Below are 26,450 nucleotides of genomic sequence, written 5' to 3' on the forward strand. Positions count from 1 at the left end.
TGAAAGGGATCCAGATAATTGGTTTCATCCAAGGACCGTCGGAGTTGAAAGGCCACCACTTTCTCAACAACCTTCCCAACAAAGGGGAGGTTGAAGACTGGACGATAGTTACTCAAGATGGCTGGATCCAGAGAAGGTTTCTTCAGGAGGGATCTCACCACCGCATCCTTTAGGAGGTGCGGGAAGGACCCCTCCCAGAGAGAGGTGTTAACTATCGTCTGGATCCAGCCATGTGTCACCTCACCTTCTGGGCACATTTCAGTGAGGGGGACTCCTCCCTCCGGGCCCAGCCAGGTTTCAGTAATACATGCCAGGTCTGCCCCCTATTAGGTCCCGGATGAGGGGAGCATTGTGAACCACAGACCTGGCATTTAGCAACAACAGCCTGAGACCAGGGCCCTGACCACTCTTGCCATCTGGTCCTGGAGTGGAACTAACAGGGCCGGAAGGTGGGATCGCTGCGACGTAGAGGACCCTCCTTCCCCGGTAATGGCCAGCCCTGAAGTTCCTGCCGTACCTGCCCCTTCCCATCATGACCGTAATGTTCCGGCCCACTCCCGCACCCATAGACCCCATTCCCCCCCCCCCGTAGCGTCCGCTCTCTCCAGCAGGCCATTAATCTCAGTCATTCTAGGACTGGAGATAGGCCTGGGCCCCCTACCACTTCTGCAATGGCACTCAGTGGAGGAGGCACCCGGCTGTTCTCCCAGTCCCCTCATGCATACACAGTCACTCACTCATCCAGTCCCCACAAAGTCAGTTAAAAATTACAAAATACAATGACAATAAAATGATAAAAGTGGTACAAGCATCAAACATCAAACATACATCACATACATACCACATACATATCCCATACAAGAGAAAAGGAAGAAGATTGTGCAGCTGTTAAGGAATGTGCAAGTTCAAATAAAGTTCGCAAAAAGTCCAGTCCGGTGGGGTTCACGAAGGTATAAACGGGGAAGCAAGATTTCATCTTCTCTCTTCCTTACGCGATAGATAGTATTGATGGAACTGGGATAGAGGGGTCCAAAAAGTTCCAAAGGGGCTGAGATGGAACCCCTTGATAATGGCGGGCGGCAATGATCATACCAGCCAGGACCGGCTCACAAGTCCAATGTCCAATGTCCAGCAGCCGTAAGCCATGAGCAATTTGAGGGTCAGGGAGGAGAGGAAAGGCCGCACCGAAGAGAAGGCCTAGGCTAAGGGGCTGTGGCAACGGCCGCAAGGCCAACTGCCAGATCTTATAACGCCCCATATCAACCGACTACCCCTCAATAAAGCCAGCCAAATAGAGTCCAAAAAAAATCCAGAAAGAAACAGGGGCACAGATGTCAAAAAACGCCAGGAGCGGCCAGTAATGTGTTCCGACCGGAGTAGAGGAGGGGGGGCAGCTAAAGAGACTACGGCAGCCGAGGAATAACCAGCTGCCTTGTCTCATCCAGCGTCGTTCGAGTCACCCACTTCCTTCGATGACAACAGGTCTCCAAAGGACAGGCAGACACCAGGGCTCCTCCCAGTCAGCGAGGAAGTAGGGCCTAAACCAAGCCAAGACCACTAAACGCCACAAAAAGTCGATTCGAGGCTGTCTGTGGGTGGTTAAAATGCCGGAAGCCTAGAACGCTGAAGCCTTGCTAAGTGTCGTGAAGAGCACTCCGGCTTCCGCGTGGGCCAGGGGATGCTCGGGAGCGCCAACCCTCCAGAAAATCGTCTATTTGGCTCCCCTGGATCTGGCTCAGCTGCGAGGACCCCTTTTTCTAAGGCTCCGAGCCAAACCGCTGGTTTATCCCGGCATTTTTTCTGGATGGAGCAAGAGAAGCCAGCGGCCATCCCCACCTCGCACATGCGCATCCACTAATCACCCACACTTTCATTTTTCATTAATCTCAGTTCACCCCAGTGAGGCCCCATGAATAACTTGGAAAAATGCTTTGATCTTGAATGTCTATTCTGCAGTTTAAATGAGCTACCATATTTTGCTGTCTATATACTTCGTAGAGAATATGCTTTGTTAATAAACACAATCATGTGAAATTTATCCTAATGGATATTTTCCGGCTCCTACTCTTTGAAATATTTTTTATCCTTTTCAAATATTCTGAAGAAGGAAGATGGTTGGTTGGAACAAAGGAAGGAAGTGAACTGAAAATGGCCCTGAAAATGGCCTGAAAACAGCCAAAAATCCAGCAAAAAAACAGGCATGGGCATTCTGGCCAGTTGTTCTTCATGAGTGCCAGAACACTAGAAAACAGCCTTGAAATGGCCCAAAAATGGACAAAAACAGCCATTCTCCAGTTTATTTCCACATCATTTTTGGGTGGTTTTCATAACATTTTTCAGGTCATTTTCAGCCTGTTTTTGGACTGTTTACCAGGCCGTTTTGGGGACCAAAATGGACTGGAAATGGCCCAGAAAATCATCCAAAAATGGCCAAAAACAGACATGCGTGCACCAGCCAGCTCTGACTCTCTAAATCACTTAGAATGGTCTGTAAAACAAGGTAAAACGGTATATAAGTCTAAGTGCTATTGCTGTTGCTATTAACCCTCTCCTATAAAAACAACAAAAATCAGAATCAACAGATTTGAACTACAAATCAGAGAACTTGGGTGAAGAGTGCTACGGTACTTCTAGATCAGTGCTGTCAAAGTACCAGCCTATGGGCTGGATGCGTCACATGCTGGCCACGCCCACACCAAGGTTAGCAAAGGGGGGAAAAGTCCTGACACATCATATGATGCCGCCGTCATGATGTGAGTTTCAAACCCCTGTTCTAGATCATTCTTACCTCTCTCCCCACTGCAATCAATTTCTCTGTATATCACTTTGGATTAGCAAATGAGACCTTCCCTTATCACGAAACACAGTAGACATTTTCATTTTCTCTTTTGCATTTAGATCTTCTCTGTACAAACACAAAAATAATGCATGAATACATGGAAGGGTATGACTTCTCGCTGACGGATCCTTCAGTCTTTTTCTGATTGCAGTAAAAATTGGGAAAGAAATTGCAATCTCTCTCACACTGAATGCTATAATAATCATGGAAGTGCCCTATCCATATGAACACTTCCTAGTCTCTCTCTAACCTAACCGAAGCATCATCAATAATATAGAAAGAATTGCCTTGTTTCATCCACCATGAAATGCCCAGTGGGTCATTCCATCAGTTCCTTTGTGTATCTGCCATAGCAGAAAGGGGGCAGTCATGCCATAGTAGAGGGAGGGAGGAATAAAGAGGGTGAAATAATGCTCAAATATTTGATTTCTTCATTTCAGAGGCAGCTCGCTGTGACCCCTGCCCAGAAGATCAGTATCCCATCAAGGAGACGGACCACTGCATTGCCAAGAGGCTCCACTTCCTCTCCTATCAAGAGACCCTGGGATACACTTTAACTTCTCCGGCTCTTTTTCTCTTTATGATCACATTGGCAGTTCTGGCAATTTTCCGTAAACATAATGACACTCCAATCGTCAAGGCCAACAACTGAGATCTCACCTACATCCTCCTGGTCTCCCTCCTGCTCTGCTTCCACTGCTCCTTCCTCTTCATTGGTCAACCCAGAAACCTCACCTGTCTCTTCCGATAAACTACCTTTGCCATTCTCTTTTCCCTTGCAGTGTCTTCTATCTTGGAAAAAACTGTCATGGTGGTTCTGGCCTTCATGGGCACCAAGCCAGTGAAAAGGAAAAATAAACTCTTAGGAAAACCACTGACCAACTCGATTGTCTTAGCCTGTCTCATGGTCCAAGCAGTTCTTGGTGCCACCTGGCTGATAACCTTTTCCCCATTTCCCAACTTGGACTTCCACTCCTTAGTAGGAGAAGCCATCTTGGAATGTAATGAAGGCGCAGCTTTCATGTTTTACGCTTCCCTTGCCTACCTGGGTTTTTTGGCCCTTATCAGTTTCACAGTGGCCTTTTTGGCTAGGAAATTGCCTGACAGCTTTAACAAAGCCATGTTCATAACTTTCAGCATGCTGGTCTTTTGCAGTGTTTGGATCAGCTTCCTCCCCACCTACCTGAGCACCAACAGGAAGTCCATGGTGGCCGTGGAGATCTTCTCCATCTTGGCCTCTGGGGCTGGTCTCTTGGCATGCATCTTCTTCCCCAAATGCTTCATTATCCTACTGAGGCCCCATCTGAATTGCTGAGAGAATATAATGAGACACAAGAAACTCTGATTTATATCTCTCATTTGTGTGGGGACAGAGAACTTTATTTTTTCTTTGGAATATTGTTATATTTAATGTTATTCCTGATAACAATATATCTGTTAATCGAAAACGATCACCCACCCTTTCATTTTACTTAAATACCAATTGTCAGCAGAGAGGTCCAGTGATCAGCTTAGGAAAAAGTAATATTAAAGAAGTGGATATTAGTTTCCAGCATGACTGTTTCTCACTTCATTTATTTTAGCCAAAAGAGTTATTCAAAATTGGTCAGGTTGGCTTCATTGTCAGTGTTTTTAAACATGATTGTTTGCATAGATCCCTCAGGCTTTGCTGAGTTCCCTACTAACTTTTTCATTTAATTGTGTATTACAGTATTAAATGAGCCACATTGTTTTATTCTAACCAACTACAGAAACATAATTTATTAATAAATAAGATCATGTGAAATAGATGTCAATGGATATTTTCTTATCATTGGTATTGTTAATATTTTTATCCTTCAAATATTATGAAGAAGGAAGAATGGACAGAGGGATCAATAGAAGCAAATTAGTAAGAATGGATAAGAATAAATGGAATGACTGATTTACTTATTGACTGATTTATTTCAATTGCAGGAGCTGAAGTCAGAAACTGTTTTTTCCTAACATATCCTAGGATATGTTAAGTATATTGATATGGAAGCGGAAATACACCAATGAGAGGAAGAGTGGGAAATAGAAGGGAGAAGAAAGATGGGAAGAGAGGGATAGGAGAGAGGGTAAGGGTGGAAGATGAGGAGGATGAGGATAAGGAGGAGTGGAATGTAGAGAGAGGAGAAGGAGAAAGGAAGGGGAAGTAGAGTAGGAAAGATGATGGAGGGAAGATAGGAAGTAGGAGAGAGGTAGAAGAAAGAGGTGTATGGAGAGCAGAAGAGCTAATAATGGGTTTTAATTTTTTTGGGCGTTGATGACAAGAGGAACTGATGTAATCATTATTTAATACTATATGATACTGGCTATGTATAGTATACATGTGGTTGTATGTTATGAAAATGGAAATAAAAAATATGTTTAAAAAAAAGAAACTATTTTTTCCAATAGAGCTTAAAAGTAGACAGTTAGATCTGTACAGCTGTTCGGCTAATTTGAACTCTACACCAGGGGTGTCAATCTCATGGCATCATCACATGACATATCATGACTCCCACCCCTTCGCTAAACCAGGGGTGGGCGTGGCCAGCACACAACCACACATAGAGCCGTGGTGGTACAGTGATTAGAGTGCAGTACTGCAGGCTACTTCTCCTGATCACCAGTAGTTTGGCAGATCAAATCTAACCTGGCTCAAGGTTGACTCAGTCTTCCAACCTTCTGAGGTCAGTGGAATGAGGACCCAGATTGTTGGGGGCAAGAGGCTGACTCTGTAAATCGCTTAGAGAGGGCTGTAAAGCACTATGAAGCTTTTTCTCTGGAGCTTCAGGGCTGCCACATTTAGTGCTCTGAGAAAACGGTAGTGGGGTTGCCCAAAGTGGCATGTGGAGCCATGTTGCCTAGAACATGCAGCGTCGCCCTTTCCTCTTTTGGGTTTCTGGTGTGCATACATGCATGGTGATCAGCTGACCTTCGTGTGTGCGGCAGTGCAGCTGATTAGTACGCATGCATGCGTGCCAGAAACCATAAGAACAGCTGGCCAGTGTGTGCCAGAAATTGGAAGTTCATTTCCTGGTGTGCGCATGCCCTCTGGGCCACTCCTCTTCTGGGTTGTGACCCTGATGAGTGTGTATATGCACATATTCCCTTTGTGGTGCTGAAAAGGTTCACTGTGTTAGCCTTTCAGGTCTTGGGAAAGAGGCATCACCACCCCACCTCCATCTCCCTCATTGATATTGAATATTCCCAATTCTAGGAGTCTGCCCCAAATTTTTTAAAAAATTAGAAGAAGACGGCCATATCTCCTGGAGCCATAGCTGAAGAAGCTTCTTGGATGAGAAGTGAAATGTCTTCAAAGAAAAGTCCAGTTGCCCCTTGAAAAAGCACCTTTGACACTCAAGTACATACTTTATGGCTGATCATCGATATTAGAAGAAACTGGCCCAACTGTCTGCCTTCCTTTGGGAAAAAGCAGATTTAGAACTAAGGGTCTGAATGAAGATCTTTCTCCTTCAAACTGACTCCACATTGCAATGTCTATTTATTCCCCTAGAGGTGCCCCTTCTCCTTCAGCCAATAATCCACCACATCAAGCTTGGCTATGTTCAAACTCTCCTGTGGTAGAGACAGTATTTATTGTGTGGAAACTATGCCTTTTCATACTTTCCAGCACATGCCTCAGGAAGCTGTTGAGCCATGGGGAATTTAAGTATATTTCACGCACTTCCAGTTATCCAAAACTGCATTTATCACAAGTCCAAGCAAGTGGACTGAAGTCAGTACCTCACTGAGGGCTCCCCAGTTAATAGTAGCTATGATGACCATGTTGGAGTAACAGAAAAATAGAAAAAAAGAATGAGAAGGAACCTTCAAGGTCCAGGCCCTTCCTCAGGCAGGAACCTGTGTCAACCCTGATGTGAATAGCAATAGCATTTAGACTTATATCCCACTTCATAGTGCTTTCACAACCCTCTCTAAGCAGTTTACAGAGTCCACCTCTTGCCCCCAACAATCTGAGCCCTCATTTTACCCGTCTCGGAAGGATGGAAGGCTGAGTCAACATTGAGCCAGTGAGATTTGAACTGCCAAACTGCAGCTAGGAGTCAGCTGAAGTAGCCTGCGTAACTAGGAGCCGAGGTGGTGCAGTGGTTAGGGTGCAGTATTGCAGGCCACTTCAGCTGACTGCTATCTGCAGTTCAGCAGTTCAAATCTCACCGGCTCAAGGTTGACTCAGCCTTCCATCCTTCCGAGGTGGGTGAAATGAGGACCCAGACTGTGTGGGCAATATGCTGACTCTGTAAACTACCTAGAGAGGGCTGAAAGCCCTATGAAGCGGTATATAAGTCTAACTGCTATTGCTATTGCACTCTAACCACTGCACCACCTCGGCTCTAGTGAGCATGGCAGAAGCCATCTTTGGGGCTTCAGAGTTGCCACACAATGGAGGGGGGGAATAGTTAGATGGGCTTTTGTAGCTTTCCTGTGGGAACCAAGGACGTTCTCACAGGTGGCTGGCCAGAAGAGGAGCCAAGTAACCAAGTGACCAGGCAGCACCTGGATTGGACAACGTGACCGGTGACTTGGGGGAAAGAGGAAACCTGTACTTTTAAATAGGTGAAAGCCCTGGGAACTTTTAGAGTCAGCTTTCACCATTCATGCCAATATGATGTATCCAATAAAACTGTTCTCTGAGGAATTTGCCTGCCTTGGACTTCCACTTTCTACGGGTGCATTACTTGGAACCCTGACACACGGTACAAGTGGTTGTCCAATCTCTTCTTTAAAACTCTCAGTGTTGGAAACTGCAAAATATCAGAGATATTTATGGGCTTACTATTTCCATAATTGGTGCACCATAATTCTTATGCCTTCCAGGCAGTCTCTTTCACAACAAACTACTTTGTGTTACATTTTTGCTGATAAAGAAATGAAGGAAGACTAGTATAGATCTATTTCAAGCTGCTTAGCTCTCATCAGCTAGCCATACCCTTGCTGGGATTTGAACTTGGGCTGCTAACATATTAGGCAGTTGTATTAACCTCTAAGTTCTCCTACCTTTATCAGTTGAACCGGGGGGAGAGATTAATGGGTAGACCAGGTGCTTTGACAGAAGAAGAAAAAAACATTTAATCTCTCCCCTGGTTGAGCTGATAAAGGGAGGAGAACCTGTGGCTTAGAGGTTAATACAATTGCCTAATATGTTAGCAGCCCAAGCTCGAATCCCAGCAAGGGTATGGCTAACTGATGAGAGCCAAGAAAAGCAATCTTGTAAAACTAATGGAGTCGTTGACTTGCATTATTTAAAAAGGCTATGGGGAATTTGACCTCTGAGAGGTTAAATGAAACAAAAAATGGTCGTGAAAATTAGTTTTTAGTTTAATAGGAGTAGATAATATACAAATTGAGAAATAAAAAAAAATGTGTTCTTGCGTCTCCCAGAGGCCCATTGTAGTTTTTCTCAGAACGTTCCTCCAGCAGCCTCTGAATCCCTAGATGCCAATGTTTGTTCTAATTAAGTCCACTGTTCTCTGTAAATAAGAGAAGGGCAGGGAATAACCCAAGATCCATTATAATATTACTTTTGAATATGTTTGCAAGCATCATTTCCCCTTCCTTTCTTACACCATTTTCTCCTTCTGAAATGTATAAATGTCAGTGCATTTCTTTGTCCTCTAAAGGGACATAATTATCATAAAACATCATGTTTAACTAGAAGCTCTCAGATATGACATATCACAAGGGATTGTTAAAATAAGGTGTACATAGTGATATTATCTTCCTGACCAATAATTCCCACCACATGGATGAGGCCACACAGCAGAATTGGGTAGGAAATTGGGAATTTAAAATCTACCATTAAAAAGAGGAATAGAAGCAGAAAATTCCTACAGTGTTGGAAGGCTATGGAAAACAAATATATAAGACAGAAATGCTAGTAGGGAACCAACTTTTCAAAACACGAAAATAGTACAATATCTAATAAAAAGGAATAAAATTGGAAAATGTCCTTCTTGAAATAATGAACATATCTTTAACAGCAAGCTTTCTTTCTATGTAAGGCTCTGGGTGTCGACTCGTAGAGCATTCCTGGTCTGCTCTCGAGTTGTCATAGGCAGGAGCGGGGGGAGAATTGACAGAGCAGCTTGGCAGCCATGACCAAAAGCACATTCCACACATACCTTTCTCAAGGCTTGATTCCCAGGTTACCAGAGACAGCCAGAGAGGCGTGTTTTCTACAGCCCGTGAAAGTGGTCCGTTGGAGAATGTGATTTATGACACACCCTTGGAGGAAGGGGGAAAGAGGGTCATAGTTGGGCCCTAAATTACGTGGGGCAGATCTGACTTCAATTGGGAACGTGGTGACATGTTGTTCCTAATAAATAACTGGATTTCTTTTGTAACTTGGCTCGAGGCTCATGAGTTAATTAGGGCATCTGTTGGGCCCCTGACACCGGGCCTCAATATTATCACCTGGAAGAAGTAGGATCTAAGTGGTTGCATTATTGTTGCTGATAGCAGGTTTATGTATTTATTTACTTCTTTGCTTATTTATTTATTTATTCTTTCCAGTGTGACTCCTTTCTGCTGAATGCATCTGAAGTAAGATGCATTCATCCCCAGAAGAGAATGGGCTGGCGTACACCATGTGGCCGAAAGCGGGTGGGCGGCAGCGGAGGTGGTGGTGGCAGCCTAGCTTTCGCGTGGGAACGCCTTCAGTCCTTCCCTAGTGAAAGCCGCAGGTTGGCGTATAACATGTGGCCAAAAGTGGGTGGGCGGCAGCGGCGGCCTAGCTTTCGCAGCTTTCATGAAGCTGCTGGCATACGCCACACAGCCGAAACAGGTAGGTGGCGGCAGAGGCAACAGTGGCGGCCTAGCTTTCGCGAGGGAAGGCTTTTGTCTTTTGTCCCATTTCTCTGTTCCTGTCTTCTCCCTTTTCTTTATTTTGACACATCCACTCTCTTCAATTTTCCCCAGGTCACCATCAAAAGGATATTTTATATTTCTCTTTGTTGGGGCATAATCTCCTACTTCAATTTTCCTTATGCCACTAACAACCTCCAAAATCACTTTTGTCTGTTTTTTATTCCCTTTTGTTGGGACACCTCCCCTTTTTACACCACTGCCAGGATGAATGGAGTTTTTTGTCTGCTTTTTATTTCCCTCCATTTCTACTCCTTCATTGTCTTACCCCCTTTCTTCTTTGAATTCTTCTTTAGATATCTCTTTCTCTGAATTCAGAATTCTATTTAGGCTTGATATTTAAACTTGATATTAATGATTTATGCATATTTTTTATAATTTCACATAGTTCTTCAAATTCCCACTTTTCCATGATGTCCAGTTACAGTTACTTATACAGTTCTTATTTCAGAGTTCTGTTCCACCTTAAATTTATCTACTTCAGTTGCTGTGGGGAAGAACGATGGGAGCCATCTTGGTCTTTTGTTCTTCCTTAATGTCCAGTTCCAAAATTGCAGTTAGTTATACAAGTCTTATTTCGAGATTCTGGTCCACCTTAAATTTAATTCAAACCGGAAGAGAAGCTGGGACCATCTTAATCTTTTGCCGAGAAAAAGAAAGGAAAAAAAAAAACCGTTCATATTTCCCAGTTCTTGATTCTGTTATTATTCTGTTATTATTTTTTCCCTTGCCACCTTCCGGGTCTGGTCGATTGTAGCTGCTCACTATATATCACTTAAGACAAAATTGCAAACAGCCAGATTCGGATATTTCTCTTTGCTTCCTACTTTTCCAAATTCTGATTTATGGCAGTTGATTAATTAAAACTTCCCGCACAGTCAAGGTTAGGTTATCAGTTATCAGTAAGAAGAAGTGCTTTTTTTTTTTAGTTAAGATATATTAGTTGGAAGAAATTCAAACAGAGTAAATCCTTCGGAATGTTTTGTTTCTATTTCAAATCCAAAACCAAGTTTAGAATTTATATTTGAGTGGGTTTGCCATTTCTCTGCTTTCTCCCTTTCTGTCCGAAATTGTTTCAAATAAATAGCTTTTGGGGGGGGGGTGTTTCAACACTCCATTTTCCTTTTCTTTCTTTCTTTTTGAAAAAATCCCGATCAGACCATCAATATTATTTATGTTCTCAAGATTTCTTTGACTTTTCCAGGTTTGATTTATGTCTGTGGGTTAGATAAATTTTCTTACCAGTCTTTCATCTCTTCAACACTCTCCTGTTTCAATTTGCTTTGACAAAAAGCCAGCATCTTGTCAGCCATATTTCAGACTGTTGCCCTGACTCTGATTCATAGGGCAAAACTCCGACCTGCAAGGGACCTGTTGCCTCCCTCTGGGTCTGATGAGGTGCTGCCCTTCTTTGCCCCCCCTCCAGGAGGGTTCTGATCCAAAAAGGATCTCGGAGATGGTTTGTCAAACCATCTTAAGAGTCCCCACCCTCATGTCTGTCCGGCTGAAGAACTTCCTCCCAACTCCCATATAAAATGTTTTCTCATTGGCATTTACCCCAGCAAGATTAGCAAAAACATTTCCAAATATATTAGCAGAATCTTGGAAATGTGAACAGAAGCAGGGAACATAGTGCCATATGTGGTGGACATGCCCAGAAGCAAAGAAATATTGGATAAAGATAAGAAAAAGTTATTCACCCCTCCACCCACAACCCATGAACATGCATATTTCTGAACAAACTCCATCTTGTACGCAGGTGCTCAGTTTGGTGTGGGTCAAATACACAACTACACTTTGTCTCACAAATCCATCTGCAAGAGACACAAGCATGTTTTCGGAAAAATGTAAAAGGAAAAAGGCAAGAGCTGAGGTCAGGCTGAGCTAGTTGCTGACAGAGTCACCGTGTGGATGACTCTGCTTAACTGTTGAAAAAAGCCTCTAAATAATGCCCTCTATAGGAGGCAGGAGAACCACGTGCCTCATCTACATAAGGAATTTTTCGGCTTTTAACCCTTGCTTAACTCTGCTCAAGTGATCATAAAGTCAGACTAGATGAGGCACCTCGTTCTCCCGCCTCCTCCCGTGGTTTTTCAGAGGCTTTTTTAAACAGTTAAGCACTAAGCAGAGTCATCCACTGTGACTCTGGCAGCAACTAGCTCAGTCTGACCTCAGCTCTTGCCTTTTTCCTTTTACATTTTTTTTCTTTTCATGATGACAGTGGTGAGGCTCTGCCTCCCCTGCCTCCCCTGACTGCACGTCCCTGTGTTTTCCCTTATTTGCTGTGCAAACAGCCTCTATTGTTACATGGGTAGAACAATTGCCTCTGTTTGCAATTATCAGAAGAGCAGTAATTCAACCCTCTGTGGATTTCCACCCATCTAAAACTTGCAAGATAAAACCTGATTTTAAAATATATGCTCAGAGGTCTCCTGGGGGCTGGGGGGAGAGGACAATTCCTGGGTTTGGTGAGACTCAGCTGGCCTTACTTTGGCCACAGCCCCAAATACGTAGAAGAGGAAGCATGTTCGATATACATTTGCCCTGGGACCATCCATGTGGCACAGTCTTTCTCTGCGGTGCTGCAGCTCTGTTGAGAATTCAAGGGCTACCTGCAATTCAGATTATCTACAAATCTTGGGGGGGTTTTTTTCTTTATCTAGGGGTGAAGGTGACAAGAATGGCTGGGCTTCCTATCCTGATTTTGTGGCTCCTGCCTCCCATTATTGCTAAGAGGATGCAAACTGGATGTGGGTTGAAGGGACATATAGAAACTCACCTTTACTATTACAGGCCTGGGGAACTCATGATTGCTGGGAATTTGCACCTGAGAGGCGCTTCGCTTTCCAATGTCCCAGAGTTTGCAAAAACCCCATTGACGTCTACTCTGACAGCTCTGTAGGTTTCATTTGCATGGTAAAAGTGTAATTATTTGCTTTGCTGTTATATATTTGTTCTAGCGATCTTTGCAACATCCTAAAGTACTGGGTGATTTAAGTTGATTTTTCTCATTTAATATTTTTATGGTGTTATAAGATAAAAGGACAAATAGGCTGAAAAACAGCTTCTATCCCAGAGCAGTAACTATATTGAATCCCACCGTACAGTGCAATATTAACGCGGTATCAGGGGTTTTCAATTCAATTGTCTAGAATGTGAAGAATGGGGTTTTTTTTCTTTTATTTTGTTTTTATGCATGGTGTGCACTGAAGAGGGCATTTAATTTCATTCTACGAGGTGCAACGACAATAAATTAAACTAACTCACTGAAAAAAATATGATACAAAATATGAAAGTAAATAGGAAAACGGTGGGAAGGAAAGAAGGGGAAGAGAAGCGAGGGAGAATAAGAGAAAAAGAAAAAGAAAGATTGCCTTCCGAGTCTCTCTTTTGCAGTAGAATAAAATGTTAACATCAAATCACACCTTTTTTTTTAATAATATGAACAAGCCTTTTCTATAAGCATCTATCAATCTAATCAGCAAAACCCACGTTCAAATTCTCATTCTTTTTCACTTCAAGCAAAAAGTTCAGAAGTGGTTTCCATGTGGAAATTAGAGCGCTTTTATTCTTTTCTTTAATCAAAATAGTCCATTTTGCCATTTCAACCAACCTCATCAGCTTCTGCAACCATTCGCCCGTGTTAGGAATCAGTGTCCTTCCATTTTTGGGCCAAAAGTAGCTTTGCTGCTGTCAACATATACAGTGTCAAAGTTCCAGATTTTTTCTCTAGTTCTTTTTCCATTAGATCCAAAAGAAAAAGTTCTGTTCATATCTTTATCCCCATCTTTTAAAAAAACGGTATTAAAATATGAATCATACTCAAAAAAACTTTTTTAACTTTATCACATATCCACCATAGATAATAAAAAGTCCCTTCTTTACTTTTACACTTCCAGCATTCATTTGACATACCTTTACACATCTTAGATAACTTAGATATCATTGATAAAGCAAAAAAAAAAATTATGGTACTCCTTGATTTATGACCGCAATTGAGCTCAAACTTTCTGTTGCTAAGTGAGATGTTTGTTTGATTAGCTTTTCCTCGTTTTACGACCTTTCTTGCACCAGTCATTAAGTGAGTCGCTGCAGTTTTTAAGTTGACAACACGCTTGTCAAGTGAATTTTGCTTCCCCATAGACTTTGCTTGTCAGAAGGTCCCACTGCAATCGTCATAAGTATGAGTCAGTTGCCAAGCATCTGAATTTTGATCATGTGACTTGCAAGGGTCGTAAGTGTGAAAAGCGGTCATAAGTAACTTTTCTCAGTGCTGTTCTGACTTTGACCGCTCACTGAACAAAGGGTTGTAAGTTGAGTAACTCAATATTTTTTTTTTCTGCTTTTCTTAATAAAGAGCCAAGCTCCTAAAATAGGCCAGAATTCTCCATCTTTCCAGAATTTTTCATCAGGAAGACAATGAACCACATAAAGAGTCATGGAGGACAAGAAATGCTAATCTGTTCTGTCTAGAGTAGAAGTTGACTTGAAAGACACGGTGGAAAACTCAAAGAGGAGGTCAATTGTTTCCAGTTGTGCAGGAATTTAATAATAATTTTTGAAAAAACCTTCTGTATTTGGGATCAGCATTGCTCATGAATAATAGCTTCAATAAATCTGGAATGGTTATCAGATCTGGGGAAAAAAACTGCTTCAAAAGAGACCCAAATTGATTACGGTGAAAGAGGAGCAATTGGGGGAGCAGCAAAGTGAAGGAGGGAGGGAGGGGGGACAGAAGAGTATTTAAATGCAGAGTGCAGAGAATTTAGTGCAGAGAAGAGCAACCAGGATGATTCGGGGACTGGAGGCTAAAATTATATGAAGAACGGTTACAGGAACTGGGCATGGCTGGTCCAGTGAAGAGAAGGACCAGGGGAGACAGGATATCAGCCTTCCGATATTTGAGATGCTGCCACAGAGAGGAGATGGATCAAGCTATTCTCCAAAGCAACCGAAGGCCAGACAAGGAATACTGGATGCAAACTGATCAAGGAGAAATTCAATCTAGAAATAAGGAGAAATTTTTCTGACAGGGAGAGCAATCAACCCATGGAAGAGAAGTTGCCTTCGGAAGTTGTGGGAGCTTCATCCCTGGAGGCTTTCAAGAAGAGACTGGACTGCCATTAGTCAGGAATGGTATACGGTCTCCTGCTTTGGGGGGTGGTGGACTAGATGACCTACAAGGTCCCTTCCAGCTCTGTCTGTCAAATGGCCTCTGATACTAACTGGTTGGGTTTAATCTTCTCTCACAAAGCCATCCAAATTCGATCCAGGAACATGCTTTAATTAAACCAAACCCAATGAAAATCATGTCTCTTTGCTCCAAATTAACCAAAGAAACAAGGCAAGACAAACCTTCACCAGCTTCCCTGTAATGTTCCTCAATATTTTTTCCTCACTATAGATTCATACCCAAGAATTATCAGCAGTTCCTGGCCTTAGCGTTTGCAGTTAGAGAGGTCAACAAAGATCCGGGTCTCCTCCCCAACATCACTCTTGGCTACCATATCTTTGACAATCAGAAGCTGGAAAGGTTGATTTCTATACACAGCCTCTCCATGCTCTCTGCAAAATACAAATTAGTTCCAGGTTATGATTGTGAACGGCAGGACCCTCTGCTCTCTGTCATTGGAGGACTCAACCCCAAAACCTCAAGGCAGATGGTCTCCATCTTCAGCATCTTCAAGGTCCCACAGGTAAGGGGGCTCTGCTGGATAAAGCAAGTGTCAACTCATAAAGGATTGGCATGTCTGTTAAAAGCTGCCATGGGGAGGAAAGGGGGTAGCGCATTCCACACATACCTTCGGATAGAGTCGGATTACTACAGCAGGCTTGTGAGGAATGCACCTCGTTGGAGAATGTGATTAATGACACAGATTGAGGGAAGGGAAGGAACAGGGGTAAAGTCCAGCCATAATTCAAATGAGGCTAGATCTGACTGTCTGTCAGGTTTCCAAAAGATGCCCTAATTAATTCATGAGCCTCAAGCCAAGTTTCAAAAGAAAACCAGTCATTTATTAGGAACACCATTTCGGCAATACTGCATTGCAGTCAGATCTAACCTCATTTGAACTATGGCTGAACTTTAGCCCTGTTCCTTCAGCAACAAAGATGATTAGAGGACTGGAAGCTAAAACATATAAAGGATCATTGCTGGATCTGGGTATGTCTAGGCTGTTGAAAAGAAGGACTAGGGGAGACATGATAGCAGTCTTCCAACATCTCAGGGGTTGTCACACAGAAGAGAGAGTCAAACTATTCTCCAAGGCACCTGAGGGTAACAAGAAGCAACGGATGGAAACTAATCAAGGAGAGAAGCAACTTAGAACTAAAGGGAAATTTCCTGACAGTTAGAACAATTAATCAGTGGAACAGAAGTTGCCTCCAGAAGTTGTGAAACCTCAAACACTGGAAATTTTAAAGAAGCGATTGGATAGCCACTTATCTGAAATGGCATAGAATTTCCTGCCTAAGCAGGGGGTTGGACTAGAAGACCTCCAAGGTCCCTTCCAATTCTGTTATTCTATAGGGGGACCATGGCCAACTCAACATAGGACAACTCGCTATGAGACAATTTAACAATTGTATATGTAATTGAGAATATGGATGCAAAAACACTTGTAACCAAATGACATAATGGATGAGAAATTTTGTTATGTTGTTTTTTATGTTTAAAAAATAAAAATAAAAAAATTGCAAAAGAAAAAAACAATTCCATTTTGTTATTTAAGAGAAATAAAAATTATTTTAATTTTTGCCATTCACATGGCATTTCATTCTGTCCCTCCTTTGGCATCCTTTCTTTAATTATTCTATTCCACCACTTCTTTGATATTAGGGTAACTCTTGTCCCACATGGGATTGTCCTGTGGTGAATTGGCCATATGAGCCGAGGTGGCGCAGTGGTTAAATGCAGCACTGCAGGCTACTTCAGCTGACTGCAGTTCTGCAGTTCGGCTGTTCAAATCTCACCGGCTCAGGGTTGATTCAGCCTTCCATCCTTCCGAGGTGGGTAAAATGAGGACCCGGATTGTTGTTGGGGGCAATATGCTGACTCTGTAAACCGCTTAGAGAGGGCTGAAAGCCCTATGGAGCAGTATATAAGTCTAACTGCTATTGCTATAGTGAGTTGGCCACAGCGAATTGCCATAGACCTACCAAAGATAAACCAATGGTGCTTTGGAGTGGATACCAAGAGTTTGAGACTTAGATAATCTGTGCTATATTGCATGTTGAAAGAGTTGCTTTCTTTAACCCAAAGAGAATGGGATAATACTAAAATGCTACATTCGCCAAAAAACAACCTCTTAATTAATTTATTCATCATAAAGGTGTATCCACCTTCTTCCCAGGTTGAATCTCTCTCCTTCTTCAGTTTCCATCCATTGTTCCTTGTCCGGCTTTCAGGTGCTTTGGAAAATAGCTTGACCCCCTCCTCCTCTCTGTGGCAGCCCCTCCCTCAAATATTGGAAGGCTGCTCTCCTGTCTCCCCTGGTCCTTCTCTTCCCTAGACTAGCCAGGCCCAGTTCCTGCAACCGTTAATTGTATGTTTTAGTCTCCAGTCCCCTCCTCATCCTGGTTGCTCTTCTCTGCACTTTTTCAAGAGTCTCAACATCTTTTTTTATAGTGTGGTGATCAAAACTGGATGCAATACTCTAGGTGTGGTCTTACTAATGCTTTTTGGAATGGCATTAGTACCTCACTTGACCTTGATTCTATCCCTCTGCTGATGCAGCCTAGAACTGTGCTGGCTTTTTTGGCTGCCACCGCACACTGCTGGCCCATATTTAATTGGTTGTCTACTAAGACTCCAAGATCCCTCTCACGGTTACTGCTATGAAGCCTGGTTTCCCCCGGTCTATATGTGCACTTTGGGTTTTTCTTATCTAAGAGAAAGACTTAGTTTACACCCTTTCTTCACAGTTTATTCCCTGTATTAGGTTGATGGTTCCTCTCCTTGCGTTCTGGCATGTCACAGTGAGTCAAAATATGTGACTCTTTGTAAGAATGGAAGAAACTTAAGCTTCCCATTCAAAGTGAGTCAGGCTGACAAAAACCTCACAATGATGACCCTTAAAGTCACCATAAAACTTTATTTTGTCTTTGAAAGAAGAATCTCTTTTTTCCTCCAGCTCGGTGTTGGCTTTGAGTTCTCTCGGGGAGAGAGAATCGTTTATCCTTCCTTCTTCCAAATTAATCAGAATGAATTTTCTCAGTGTGTGGGTTTAGTCCAGCTGCTCCTGCATTTCCAGTGGAACTGGGTTGGGCTTCTGGCCCCTGAAGATGATGATGCAGAACATTTCACTTCAACTCTGCTGCCAATGCTGAAGGAGAAGGAGATCTGCCTGGTCTTTACCGCAACATTTTCATCTGACATGACTGATGCTGCACTCTTGATTTTGGTTCGTAATTTGGAAGAAGTTTGGTTTAAAGCTGAAGTAATTATTCTGCCTGGAGACACTCATAGTTTGGTTGTTCTACTGGCAGCTCTGGTTATTTATGAAAAAATGAGAAAGACCCCTTTTCGTATAGTTTGGGTTTTAACTTCCCATTGGAATCTTAATCTTATGGGAGATCTCCTCCATTTGCTAATCTTGAAGCAGTTCCATGGGGCTTTGCATTTTAGGGACCACACTGCGGATGTCTCCGAATTCACCCGTTATTTCCTGTCTTTAAATCTTTTGAACCCCCAAAGGGATGTCTTTCTCCCAGTATGGTGGGAATTGGTCTTTGGCTGCCAAATCCTCAAACAAGGCAAGATTCCTTCGAAGGAGATAAAACGGTGTACAGGAAAGGAGAATTTACAGAATTTGCCATCTTACCTTTTTGAAATACCCATGACAGGGAACAGTTACAACATCTACAATGCCGTTTATTCTGTGGCACACAGTTTACACACAATGTATAGATCCAGAGTGATCCAGAGATCCATGATGAAGCTTGGAAAGAGGATCTCTAAAGTCCAGTCATGGCAGATAATTTCTGTGAGTTTTTATCTGGTCCACAGATCCTTTCAGAGAAAGCTTCCCATATGATTTTTCTTGAATTACTGATTAAACATCTATATGCTATCATACCTGTGTGCTACTATAGTAAAGCATTTCAGAACAGAAGAAAACCACAATTGTTTTTAAAAGAAATTAGATAGATAGATAGATAGATAGATAGATAGATAGATAGATAGATAGATAGATAGATAGATGTAGGTTGGTAGGTAAGTAGGTAGATAGGTAGGTAGGTAGGTAGGTGGGTAGGCAGGTAGATAGATGATTGATTGATTGATAGATAGATAGATAGATAGATAATAGATAATAGATAATAGATAATAGATAATAGATAATAGATAGATAGATAGATAGATAGATAGATAGATAGAAGATAGATAGATAGATAGATAGATAGATAGATAGATAGATAGAAGATAGATAGATAGATAGATAGATAGATAGATAGATAGATAGATAGATAGATGATAGATAGATAGATAGATAGATAGATAGATAGATAGATGTAGGTTGGTAGGTAAGTAGGTAGATAGGTAGGTGGGTAGGTAGGTAGGTGGGTAGGTAGGTAGATAGATGATTGATAGATAGATAGATAGATAGATAGATAGATAGAAGATAGATAGATAGATAGATAGATAGATGATAGATAGATAGATAGATAGATAGATAGATAGAAAGAAAGAAAGAAAGAAAGAAAGAAAGAAAGAAAGAAAGAAAGAAAGAAAGAAAGAAAGAAAGAAAGAAAGGGGTAGAAGTAACACAAAATAAAGTCAACCAAACCAGTGTAAGATCCATACAGGAAAAGTCTTCATTTAATGTCTTGAAATTTCACCAAGTGGGATAGAATCAAATCACGTGATCAGCAGTGTTCCAATATCTCAGGGGCTGCCCCAAAGAAGAGGGAGTCAAGCTATTCTCCAAAGCACCTGAGGGTAGAACAAGAAGCAATGGGTGGAAACTAATCAAGGAGAGAAGCAACTTAGAACTGAGGAGAAATTTCCTGACAGTTGGAACAATTAATCAGTGGAATAACTTGTCTCCAGAGGTTGAGAATGCTCCAACATTGGAAGTCTTTAAGAAGATGCTGGACAACCATTTGTCTGAAGTGGTGTAGGGTTTCCTGCCTAAGCAGCGGGTTGGACTAGAAGACTTCCAAGATCCCTTCCAACTCTGGTATTCTATTCTATTCTAGTCTAGTCTAGTCTAGTCTAGTCTATTCTGTCTGTGGTCTCACTGGCTTCATGGTCTGAACTTCATCAGATGTTCCTGCATCAAAAGCTAAATGTCACATCCCTCTTCCATCAAGGAAGAGAAAAACCTGGATAAGGATTTATTTCTGTATGGCCCCACTTTGTCAGACCTCATTCCTGCATTTTTCTCTCTTGGCCTATCAGCTAGAGAAAGTCTGTGGAATTGTACACTGTACAAAGTGATAGAACTTATTTAATCATTACAATCTGGAATGGAAGAAGCCATGATACAAATGCCCCCCAAAAAAGATAAATACAATCTTTTCCAGTGTTTGGGAAGGCAACAAACATTTCATGTTCCTCCCTGTTGCTCAGATCAGCACCAAGAAAACTCCTCTATCGTTTTAGACATGCACGTGTCCTAAAGATTTAACAGAATAACAGAGTTGGAAGGGACGTTGTAGGTCATCTAGTCTAACCCCATTCCCAAGGAGACCCTATACCATTTCTGACAAATGGCAGTCCAATCTTCTCTTGAAAGCCTGCAGTGATGAAACTCCCACGACTTCTGAAGACAACTTCTGTTCCATGGGTTGATTGTTTTCATGGTCAGAAAATGTCTTCTTATTTCTAGGTTAAATCTCTCCTTGGTCAGTTTCCATCCATTATTCCATTTCTGGCCTTCGGGGGCTTTGGAAAAGAGCTTGACCCCTTCCCCTTTGTGACAGACATTCAAGTATTGGAACAATGCTATACTGTCTCCCCTAGTCCTTCTTTTCATTAAACTAGACATCCCCAGTTCCTGCAACCGTTCTTCATATGTTTTAGCCTCCAGTCCCTAATCCTCTTTCTTGCTCTTCTCTGCACTCTTTCTAAAAGTCTTTTTTATACTCTGGTGACCAAAATGGGATGCGGTATTCTAGGTATGGTCTTGCTAAGGCTTTATAGAGTGGTATTAATACCTCCCTTGATCTTGATTGTACCCTCTGTTGATGCAGCTTAGGATTGCGTTGGCTTTTTTGGCTGCCGCTGCACAACAGTTTGGCTCATACTTAGCTGGTTGTCAACTAAGACTTCAAGATCCCTCTCACAGTTACTGCTATGAAGCCTGGTTTCACCCGGTTTATATGTCCATTTTGGGTTTTTCTTGCCTAAGTGTAAGAGTTTTCTCTATGTTGAATTTCATGATAATGGCCATTACATTATGACTGAATCCGTGATGTCTCATTTCTGGCTTCAGCCACGTACTCCAATTTCCGAAGCTCTCTTTTCTTTCAGATTCTTCCCTATTTGAGGAACATCCAGTTCAACAACAGTGCTGGTGAGGAAGTCTCTTTCTCAGAAAACGTACTTCAGTCTGGCGGTTATGATCTCTTCAACTGGGTTCTTCTCCCTAATCGATCTTTTGTCTCCATGAAAATTGGCCAAGTAGAAGCAAGGGCTCCCCCAGGGAAGGATTTCACCCTTAACTCTGAGGCAATCACCTGGGCCACAAAGGTGAGCTGGAAGGAAATGTTGTAAATTGAGAAAAAGATTTATTCTGTCCTGCGGGTAGCAGAATAACAGAATGAAAGAGTTGGAACGACCTTGGAGGTCTTCCAGTCCAACCCCTGCTCCCTATCTCATTCCAAAGAAATCTATCTCAAATCTGTTCATGCAGATCTTCCAATAGTTAACTCATTCCAGATAGGCTTTGACGGAATAGAATAGAATAGAATAGAATAAGAGTTTGGAAGGGACCTTGGTCTTCTAGTCCAACCCCCCTGCTTAGACAGGAAAACCTACACCACTTCAGACAAATGGTTATCCAATCTCTTCTAAAAATCTTCCAGTGTTGGAGCATTCACAACTTCTGGAGGCAAGTTGTTCCGCTGGTTAATTGTTCTAACTGTCAGGAAATTTCTCCTCAGTTCTAAGTTGCTTCTCTCCTTGATTAGTTTCCACCCATTGCTTCTTATTCTGCCTTCAGGTGCTTTGGAGGATAGTTTGACTCCCTCTTCTTTTCTGTGAGAGTCATTCAAATATTGGAAGATTGCTGTCAGGTCTCCACTAGTCCTTCCCTTTCTTAGATTAGACATTGCCAGTTCCTGCAACCGTTCTTCATAGGTTTTAGTCTCCAGTCCCCTAATCCTCTTTGTTGCTCTTCTCTGCACTCTTCCTAGAGTCTCCACATCTTTTCTACATCGTGGAGACCAAAACTGGAGCGAGAGAGACAGAGACAGAGACAGAGAGAGACAGAGAGACAGACAGACAGACAGACACAGACAGAGACCGAGAGAGGGAGAGGAAAAAGAGAGACGGAGATATGGATATTCGTAAAAGGGGAGGAGAATGGTTTTTCTTTCTTTCTTTTTTTCAGCGCCCAGCCAAGGTAGATCCTACACATTAAATGTTAAATTTATTTGATCACTTTTTTCCTGTTTTTTTATACACAATTTTTTCCTTTGTTGTTGTTGTTGTTGTTGTGAGTGTTGGAGGTATGTTTTTGTTTTCTTCCATTTTATTTGTTTGTTTTTCAGTTTTGTATTTTACTTTTTTGATAAAACAATAAATATTTTTTTAAAAAAGTGCAGCCAACAGTGATTTCCAATGTCCATTCCCATTTAGTTGGATACTCGTGATTCTTTGATTTCCAAACGCTGTAGATCCTTGTCTCAAGCTTTCCTTTCCGTTCTGTGGTCCCAGTTTGAATTTCCAAGAGGCCTTCGTGAGGGCCACTGGCCTGGATCCCTCCAAAGCTGGTGGGCCAAACGAGTCCGCTGTCTGCTGCTCCTGGCTACTACCGGTACGGTCGGATCGGACCAGCCAGAACCCACCACTGCACCCGTAATGAACAGAACTCCGAGACACATTGATTCCTCAAAGAACAGGTTTTTTTAAATAGATTTTTTTTAAAACAAAACAACACATACAAAACAAGAGAAGGAAAAAAAACCAACTTTCCTCCATCTCATCAAGCATGTCGTTTGGTTACAAGTTTTTGTGCATCAGTTCTTAAATTTAGGATTAACATCACTGGTTTACATTAAACATAGCTAGATATTTCTCTGTCATTGAGCATTATGTGTTCAAATTACCATTACTATTCTTTCATTTGTAACAATCCTTGTTTCCTTGGATTCATAATTATCTATCAAATAACAATAAGTCTTTAAAGTATTATAGTGTCACCTATTTCTAAGGAGGAAAAGCTAAGATTAGAACAAAGAATTCCCATTAGTTTATAATATACATTCATATTTTCAATTGACCATAATGTCACCAATCATCCAGAGTTCCAACAATAATTTCCCATTATTAATTATTAATCCATCTAGTGGTTAAGTATTTCAATTCATGTCTATATCAATTGTTCATTACATCATCATTGATCCGTTTATTATACAAAGATCTTTCTAATAAAAAATGGCCACTCCATGCAGTTATACCAAAGTGTTCAAATCATCCGCTCTCTTATACATTGAGATCATTATTGTCCTTTATATATCATGTAAATAGTACTCTATATCATAACAAGAAAAAAAAACCTATTACTACATAAGTAAACAGTTTCATTCCCAGATTTTTTTTAATCTAACCATTGGTAAAACAAGTCCCATACTTTATAAAATTGCTCGTCCTCTCGTTCTCTAATTTCAAATGTAAGCTTACTCATTTCGGCACATTCCATTATTTTCCGAATAGTTTCCTCCTGTGATGGTACTTTCTCGTTTTTTTTCCAATTTTTGGCCAATACAATTCTAGCAGCTGTTAAAACATTTATGATCAGGTACTTCAAGTCCTTATTCTATGTTTCTGGTATTATTCCCAATGAAAAGAATTCCGGTTTTAAATTATATGTATCATTTTCTCCAACCACATGTGGATTTTAGTCCAATATTTTTAGCTTCAGTACAAGTCCACCACATGCGGTCTCAAAGAACAGTTTTATTGGATATAACATATTGGCAGAGGCTGGTGAAAACCAACTCTAAATATCCCTGTGGTTTTCACCTAATTAAAAGTAAAAGTTTTCTCCCTTCCCCAAACAATCAGTCACATGGTCCAGACACGGTGTCATCTGGTCACTCCTCCTCTCTCCGACCACCTGTGGGGATGTCCTTGGTTCCCAGGAGAAAGCATTTTGTTTTGGCCACAAAACCCCAACTATCTCTATCCCCCCTCCCTCCCTATCCCTCAGCTTCAGTGTGGCCACATTGAAACCTCAAAATAGCCTCCGACAGGTCAGCTTCAGGCTTGATACGTTCATTGCTTGGTCTATCTGCAGTATTTCTCTTTCCGCTTTCAGAAGGTGCCCTTTGCCAGGTGTGGCATGAAGAGGTGCCAGGCAGGAGAGAGGAGAAGAGTTCCAAAGGGAGAGCCTGTTTGCTGCTACCAATGTGCCCCTTGTCCAGAAGGAACCATCTCAAATCAGACAGGTAGAGCACACTTTCAATGTACGCCTTCCAGGTTCAAGGAAGTCTTGCTGTAGATCAAAATATCAATATATTGTCATTTTGGTAGGACTGACATAGATCTCAGCAGAATTTTTAATTCATGGACATAAACTGTTCTGCCTCCCATGGACCAATTTTCCTGCTACTCCGCTATTCAAAGCAAGTTAGTTTCAGGGCACAATTGACAGGTTCCATATTGGACTTTCCACTCCTACTGCCATATCCCACTGAGAAATTCAACCACTTATCTTTTCCTTAAGGAGTGTGGTCCAAGCTTTAATTTTCTTTTACTTTGGGTGTGCTTGTCCTTTTAGCACTATCACTCTTCCAGGAATCAGTAAGAATCTATCCCTAGGTCAAAGGTCATGAATGAAGGATGATTTTCCTTTTTTGATGCACCATAAACAGCACCGTGAATTGTTCCATCACTACATTTTTGGTTGGCCACAGTAGCAAGGGGACAATCTTCTCTCCCCTGAATGAGGATAATTTTGGACAATCTGGAAATGCGCCGCCTGCAGTCTGATCTAAGCATAATACACAAAATTGTCTGCTACAACATCCTACCTGTCAATTATTTCTTCAGCTTCAACCTCAATAATACACGGACAAATAATTGATACAACCTCAAGGTAAACCACTCAAAACTTGATTGCAGAAAATATGACTTCAGCAACAGAGTGGTCAATGTCGGGAATGCTCTACGAAACTCTGTTGTTACAGCCTCAAATGCTTCCAACTTCTACCGTGGACTTCACCCCATTCCTAAGAGGTCCATAAAGGGAGCGCACATAAGCTCACCGGCGTGCCTACCATCCCTGTCCTATGGTCCCCATTTATTTGTATTCAATTCCTTCATTCATATCCATGTTCATATGTATACCTGCTATCTTGTACATGTTTGACAAATAGATAAATAGATAGATAGATAGATAGATAGATAGATAGATAGATAGATAGATAGATAGATAGATAGATATCATGTTAGATGCTCCTGAACTGCTTGATTCTTGATTTCAGATGCAGACCACTGTGACGATTGTCCAGAAGACAAATATCCAAATATAGACAAGGACCACTGCATTGCGAAGAAGATCCACTTCCTTGCCTATCAACATACCTTGGGATGCACTTTAGTTTCTCTCACTCTTTTCCTCTCTGTGATCACATCTGCAGTCCTGGTGATTTTCCTTCAACATCATGACACACCAATTGTCAAGGCCAACAACCGAGATCTCAGCTACATGCTCCTGGTCTCCCTCCTGCTCTGCTTCCTCTGCTCCTTCCTCTTTATTGGTCGACCTGGGAAGCTCACCTGTCTCTTCCAACAAACTGCCTTTGCCATTCTCTTTTCCCTGGCAGTTTCCTCTGTCTTGGCAAAAACTGTCATGGTGGTTCTGGCCTTCATGGCCACCAAGCCTGGGAACAAGACAAGGAAACTCTTAGGAAAACCACTGACCAACTCCATTGTCTTAGCCTGTCCCTTGGTCCAAGCAGTCCTTTGTGCCACCTGGTTAGTAACCTCTCCCCCATTTCCCAACATGGACTTCCACTCCTTGGTTGGAGAGGCCATCTTGGAATGTAATGAAGGTTCAACTTCAATGTTTTATGCTGTCCTTGCCTACCTGGGTTTCCTTGCCCTTATGAGTTTTATAGTGGCCTTTCTGGCTAGGAAATTGCCTGACAGCTTTAATGAAGCCAAATTCATTACTTTCAGCATGCTGGTCTTTTGCAGTGTTTGGATCAGCTTCCTCCCCACCTACCTGAGCACCAAAGGGAAGTCCATGGTAGCTGTGGAGATCTTCTCCATCTTGGCCTCTGGGGCTGGTCTCTTGGCTTGCATCTTTTTCCCCAAATGTTATATTATTCTGCTGAGACCTGATCTGAATCAGAGAGAAAATATAATGAGGCACAAGAACCTCTGATTTATGCAGGGATTGGAAACTTTTGTTTTGATTTTTTAATCTCATTTCTTAAAAATAATGAATATTAAATAATTGGTAATCAAATGATTTGTCTGACCATAAAATATCAGTCAATCATCTTTCATTTTTCATTTACCCTTGTTGAGTGAGGCTCAAGTGATCAA

The 26,450-nt window shown here is 41.9% G+C and overlaps 1 protein-coding gene across 1 annotated transcript; it reads left to right on the plus strand.

The window, feature by feature from the left end:
- Positions 1 to 2,442: 2,442 nt before the first annotated feature.
- LOC116507158 (vomeronasal type-2 receptor 26-like) lies at positions 2,443 to 26,286 on the plus strand. Its single transcript, XM_032215113.1, has 7 exons — positions 2,443 to 2,500; positions 3,280 to 3,450; positions 3,622 to 3,840; positions 11,490 to 11,577; positions 15,135 to 15,426; positions 24,253 to 24,343; positions 25,382 to 26,286. Exons 1-7 carry the CDS (start codon positions 2,443 to 2,445, stop codon positions 26,284 to 26,286), a joined length of 1,824 nt encoding a protein of 607 aa, XP_032071004.1.
- Positions 26,287 to 26,450: the final 164 nt, after the last annotated feature.

Source organism: Thamnophis elegans, chromosome 1 (genome assembly GCF_009769535.1).
Source record: "Thamnophis elegans isolate rThaEle1 chromosome 1, rThaEle1.pri, whole genome shotgun sequence".
NCBI classification, from domain to species: Eukaryota; Metazoa; Chordata; class Lepidosauria; order Squamata; family Colubridae; genus Thamnophis; species Thamnophis elegans.

Bases quoted from the DNA above. Each gene is read 5' to 3' on its own strand.
- LOC116507158 (XM_032215113.1), top strand. From the start codon at position 2,443: ATGCGTGCACCAGCCAGCTCTGACTCTCTAAATCACTTAGAATGGTCT. The intron at 3,451-3,621 runs GTAAACATAATG...TTTCCCTTGCAG, and splicing joins GGCAGTTCTGGCAATTTTCC to TGTCTTCTATCTTGGAAAAA. The intron at 15,427-24,252 runs GTAAGGGGGCTC...AAGAGGTGCCAG, and splicing joins GCATCTTCAAGGTCCCACAG to GCAGGAGAGAGGAGAAGAGT.